We start from the raw sequence: 6197 nt of genomic DNA, 5'->3' as shown, positions 1-6197 counted from the left end.
TCGCGTTTGCGGACTTTCGGTGAGTATTTGAGTCCCTTAGGTTTTTTTTTGTTGCATCAATGACATGGTAGCATGCAAATGCTTTCATGGCAAGCTTCACTTTTGTTGATCAATTCAAGTGTTTTGGTCCGGGCAAGCATGCATATATTTCATGGGTAATTTTTGATGTTGTTTACTAGGCTTTAGAAATGAAGCAATAAATTTAGTATACGCCCACTTTTCGGTAAATCTGTATAATGACGAGACACGGAGCGCCGGGGACGAAGCTCGTTTTCGGTAGTTTATTATTATTCGCGCGTTTGTCTTCCAGTCAAATTTTCAATGATAAGCAAAGATTACCAATCATTGACATACCGTCGACTTCTTAACTGCAAATGCATCAAAAACAGTAAAACGTATCTGTCGGTCTTTCACATAAAATACTTGGCAATTTTGTGTTTTTGAATTTTAAACTCGAATATCAAACTCTGTCTGCCATTCTTTACGCTCTTGACATCCCAACATTCATTGATTACTACATTTCTGACAGTCAGACCACGTATCTGCCTGGCTATCTGCTAACCCTTTAGTGGATACTATATGTTGAGAGCTTGCTGTAAAGCAATAAAAGTATTGCATTCAAGCAACGAAAAGTATTCTCCTCCTTTTGGGACAATTGTTGACATAATGACTAGTATGATAGTAAATAAAGTTGTTGCTAGAACAACAAACCAAGAAAAAATGGCGACATGAATCAAAACTTCATAAAGTTTATGCTGTTTCCCAACCACCAAAAACATATTCTCCAGGGCATTGTTTGATACGGGCATACATAAATTACATCCTGTACATTCCTCCTCCATTGCTCAAGCACTTAAAAAAAAACACTAACACCTTACACTTTTAAATCTTTTTTTAAAGAAATTGTGAACGGAAGTAGGCAAACTTCTATAAAACTATATCGATCGGGTGTCTTCGGTCAGTAACGCTTATGGAATTGAATTTCTTTCCTTTTTATCCCCTTCGCGAAAGATGAGGGGTATATTCATTTTCTCAAGACGTTTGTAATGCCCAGAAGGAAGCATCACAGACCCCACAAAGTATACGTATTCCTGATCGGCATCAAATTCTAAATTGATTTAAGCATGTCCGTCTGTCCGTCCGGGTAATGAATGAATATTCAATCTTTGATTAAAGCAAAGATTCTAGATTACAAATGATTGGAAATCGATTTAAGAATTTCAATACATATTCAATCTGAAACGTAACAAAACATTTACCACTAACTCATCAATACACACACGAACCAATCGCAAGAAATTGGGATTATTTCATTACTTTGAAGGGCATTTAGATATTCAGGATAAGCCGGCTTCAAAATAAAGTTAACAAGAAATTTGTTTTTAAATTTTCCTCCTTTTCATAAGATACTTATATACAATCCATCACAATTCATTGAAAAAAAAAAACATAGGCGTGTTACGTTTAAATAATAAACACTTAGTTTTTTCTCCGATTTTCTTTGTTTTTCTTAAAATCGTAAAAATGATAAATTTATTTTTATTATTAGTGCTGTTTGATCTCAATTTTAAACATATTAAGTCATTTTAATGGTTTTACGTTCTGCTTCCATTATGAAAGCAAAACAATTTTTTTTTTTTTTATACATTTTGATTGATGGATTGTATTTGAACTCGTTCTATGAACGCAATTTTAAAAAACAAACAATTTTCTAAAAAGGAAAACAGATTTTGAAAATTGGCTCACAAGTGGTCATGCTTGCTTACCTAAAAAAGATATTAATTGCTTTTGCAATTGATTTCAAATTCATAGACTGTTGTCTCAATTGTTTTCCACGTGAAAGGAATAAATGAAGTTAAGCTAATTCAATGACGTCTGATTTAACATTGCATAGTTGTCTGTAAGTAGCGGTGCTATATCCAGTTTATATGATAGAGTTCTTACGCTCACGTAGCATGTTACGCTTACAACAGAATAATAATTTTTGTCTTAAAATATACTTTTGTTGTATACTCCCTTTCTATTTTTTTGTGTGTGTGGTAACGTGTTTGAAAGTTTTTAAACACGCTCTTTAAGATCACACATACGTTAACAAGTTTTTCAAGGTCAATTAACTGAAACATTGTTTCAAAAAATACATAAGAAATTTTAAGCTCATTTTCATTTTCTTGTTTTGGTTTCTTCCTTTCTTTCTAGGATCAATTACTGAAAGTGAATGAGCTACACAACGTATTTGCGACAACATCGGCATCGGAGATATATTTATAGTTGGCTAGGAATCTTTGATTTTAATGATTTCACTGTAGCGATTGTTTCTTGGTGGATCACACATATCCAAGCTCGGATTAAAAAGTTCATGGACAGGTCAGGTAGAGAGCCTGGCAAGGAATACCTGACTAACAAGCTCACAACCATAAATATATATATATATATTTTTGACATTCAACCTGGAAGAATCGGCTAAGTGAGGCGAGTACATTAGTCCAAGAATGATCCAGGCCTGTTAAGTGGCTCTTCTCGTCAAGATAGTAATACGCAGCAGAAGATTCGTTGTAAACTCAATATAAATCCCGCCCGTTTCTTTCTTCTTTTTTTTGTTTGCTTGAAAATAACGAGAGTAACTGACGACTTTGTATGTGAAACTGTATTAAGCCAATGGTCAAGGTTATATATAATAAAACTAAAAATACAAAATATAAGAACGAACAAGAAACATGAGACGAATATTGGACACCTCCTTGACTAATCAAAGTATATATGGGTTACTTTAAAAACTCTTGAATACTAGAATAATAGAACCACAGATAATAAACTTTGATTGTACGTCATTGTCCACATGATGGCGAGTTGGATATGTGTAATCAGTAGATGGAGTACGAATGTAATCAAAGGTCTTTATTTTTAGATAACTTAAGCAAAGGGCGGCGTGCTGGTAACTAAACTTTTCATACACTTCCGTCAAGCGTTCGCTACAATTTGTAGATCACAATCTTGTGTTTGGCCGATCCACTCCAGCAGATTCAGACAATTTTTGCTAATGTTGGTCTTTTTGAAAAACTCAGCATAAAACGACGAATGTCACTGGAAGAATTCAGAAGATGACGTCAGATATTTAAATTATAATATATTGACGGACTGAGATAACATATATATTTGAATATTTTATTTCTCCGATGGCAGTGTGTGTGTGTGTGTGTGTGTGATGTTCACGGCCTGAGATAAAATACATATTTGAATATTTTATTTCTGTGTGTGTGTGTGTGTGTGTGTGTGTATGTGTGTGTTCAAGAAGATCAAACTGAATAGAAAACTTAGTATACTTGCGGTACATATACAGATGGCCACGAAATTGTAACATGTTTTAAAACAATAATTTCGAGATGACAAGCGAGAGATTAGTTGAAAAACACGAAAGCAAAGCAAAACAAACGGCGGAGATGTAAACGAAACGAAGTGCAAAGGTGCGAGCAAGACGACGCAAACTTTTGATAAACACGTGCGCTTTACGCTTGCCTACCTATATACAGCGATCAATAATTGCCGGGACGGAATTTAAAAAAACCTCAGAAATTACTGATCGACCTTTTAAATAAATAAATATTACGCGGCTCGAATTGTTATACCCTACACTGTTTCTGCTGCAAGAGCACATTAAGTTTGCGCGGCTGTGTGCAATACACAGAAGGACTCGACATAGATCGGCCTTTTTATCTTTTATTAATATTTAAAATTAAATAATGTTTTGCTGCTGTAGACAATATGTGTTGATGGTCTCGTCTGAATAACTGACGTACACCTTTTCATAACCGGTAAGACCGAAAATTTCATAAATCACCAAAACCGCTCAGAGTCTGGGATAAAACCATCACCAGTTAATTGATTCGGAAATCTGTTTCACGAAACCAATGGGGACTAAAGGACTAATAAATTCAAGTCTTCGCTGTGGGCTGAACGTTTACTTCTGATTAAAGTTTTGGCACCCGATGGAAGACTGAAATCTTATATATATATTCTTATATTCTTGTATATATATTATATAATATTCAGTGCCTTGAATCTGCAAGGGAACGCCTATAATTAGGCTTGCAATAGAAAAGAACTGTTGCATGGGGTTCATAGTAAATATTACTTTAGAAGTGGAGAAGAAGTGTAGCATGCGGTCCATAGCAGATAATGTTTTAGAAGTGGAAGAAAACATTTCGCAAAAGCTTTTAAAGTTTCATTGTAAAGAGCAGAGAGGAGTTTGTCTGTGAACATGCCTATAACAGCAGTATTCAAAGTAAAATGAATGAATTAATTAATTATTATAGTAATTGCTGTTGTATGTCAGGGAAATATTTTATTTTCTTTACTTGTTGACAATTTTCCATATAATAAAGTAGTCATTGAGAAAATTTGTAAAGATTTTATAGAAATTTTTGTTTTTGCCAAACTTGAAAGTAAGTCGAATAAAACGCTTCTTCCGAGCATCATCTTTTGTGCAGCTCTTATGACGAAACGACTGTCATTATTATAAGTAGATTTAATTTGGGCGAAGAGGGAAGAATCAATAAAACTTGAAGGAAGCTTTCTTGAAGAAAAAGCGAACTCTCTGTCACGTAAGTGGATATCCAAAATTTATTAGCGGACGAAATGGATTCGACACCTTCACTGCTTGGCGCTGAGTCGTTAACAGGACATCCGGTTGACGAAACACCTGAAATACCGCTGGCCGCGATTAGTGCCATGGGAGACGATGTCATCAATCCTGCAACCACTTTAGTATCTTCAAGACGACCTTCGACTTCTTGCGGTCTGGTCTCACAAGCAGGCAAAAGCCCTGCTCGGAAAAGGGACCGCGATAATCTGTTAGTTGCCGATACTAACGAGCGTGCACTTAAAAGACAAAAGCTTGGCACTTCGGATGTATCGGGCGATGCTTCATTGACCGAAAGACTTAACGCGTTACTTTGTTGTGTGGTTTGCTTGAATCTATCCAAATTTTCCATGTACCAATGCCGGAGAGGACATTTGATGTGCGCTGACTGCTTTAATCACTTATTAGCCGACGGACGATTACGTGATCAGTTTTCCACATGTCCCAGTTGTCGTGTGGACATATCTTACGATACGGTTGTTCGGAATTTGTGTGTTGAAGACGTCATATATGAATTGCCGAGTGAATGCCGATATTGCAGTAAAGAATTTCCCAATAAATCGATGTATCGACATGAACGGGAAGAATGCGAAAAACGTCCAACTCATTGCAAATATTCCCGTGTCGGTTGTCAGTGGCTTGGCCCACGGATTATGGCTCCTGAACATGAAAGTAAATGCGAATGTTTGAACAAGTCCGCCGAGGAAATTGTAAATGACTTAGGAACGTCCGACACCAAAGCCGACAAGGAGAAAAAAATATTTAATGCATTTTTCAATCTGTTGAGTCACGAAAATATGGCATTTATTGAACTGCGATTTAAACCTCTTCGTACCAATGAGTTTCCACATAAGCTCTTCTTTGAGACGTCAAGATTTTCAGCCTTCAATCTAGAGTGGATAGTTAAGACGACCGTTAATAATAATGAAAGGGAGCCGTATCGTTCCAGTCAACGTGTTATTACTTATCAACTCATCTTAAAAACGAAAATTTATGTGTCAATGGATATGGACTTCTTCGCTGGGAAGGGACCATATTCAACCATCCGAATGTTCCCACAGATGTATAAATATACCTTTACGGAATATAATACAACAAGCGAATGGAATGACTTGTCGTTGGTCGACAGTGATGAGGTTAATCGTTTGCTAGCTAATTATGACTTCAATATTCGTTTCTTCATGTTTTTGGGCGAAAAGCAATACACTTTGCAAAATTAAAATATTTTTTCGATTTGTATTTACACAGACACTACGCTCTTGCCTTTTGCAGGCCGTAACTAATGAAATATATGTGACAAAAAAATATATCGAGAAACTGTTGAGATAGAAAATAAAAAGCTGGATAAACTTATTACTGAGACGACTTGGCCGTAAATGTTTATTTTTATTGTGTTGGTTTGAAGAGAACAACAACAATTTCTGAAATATAAAATAGGTATTTGTATGAAGATGAACACGTTTGATGATGTGCGACGTCGGAGAATTTATATTCGCGTTTGAATAACGTTATTTGGTCTTCCTCGCGTTTGCGGACTTTCGGTGAGTATTTGAGTCCCTTA

At 35.8% G+C, this 6197-nt stretch overlaps 1 protein-coding gene across 1 annotated transcript; it reads left to right on the top strand.

The window, feature by feature from the left end:
* The first annotated feature begins 4632 nt into the window (after positions 1-4632).
* On the top strand, positions 4633-5856 carry LOC119644020 (cysteine and histidine-rich protein 1 homolog). Its single transcript, XM_038043550.1, has one exon. The coding sequence runs from the start codon at positions 4633-4635 to the stop codon at positions 5854-5856; it is 1224 nt and encodes a 407-aa protein (XP_037899478.1).
* The last annotated feature ends 341 nt before the right edge of the window (positions 5857-6197 follow it).

The sequence above is a fragment of the Glossina fuscipes genome, unplaced genomic scaffold (assembly GCF_014805625.2).
Source record: "Glossina fuscipes isolate IAEA_lab_2018 unplaced genomic scaffold, Yale_Gfus_2 79109, whole genome shotgun sequence".
In the NCBI taxonomy this organism is placed as follows: Eukaryota; Metazoa; Arthropoda; class Insecta; order Diptera; family Glossinidae; genus Glossina; species Glossina fuscipes.
The sequence above is the reverse complement of the archived record's forward strand: the minus strand, read 5'-3'. Positions and strand labels throughout refer to the sequence as shown.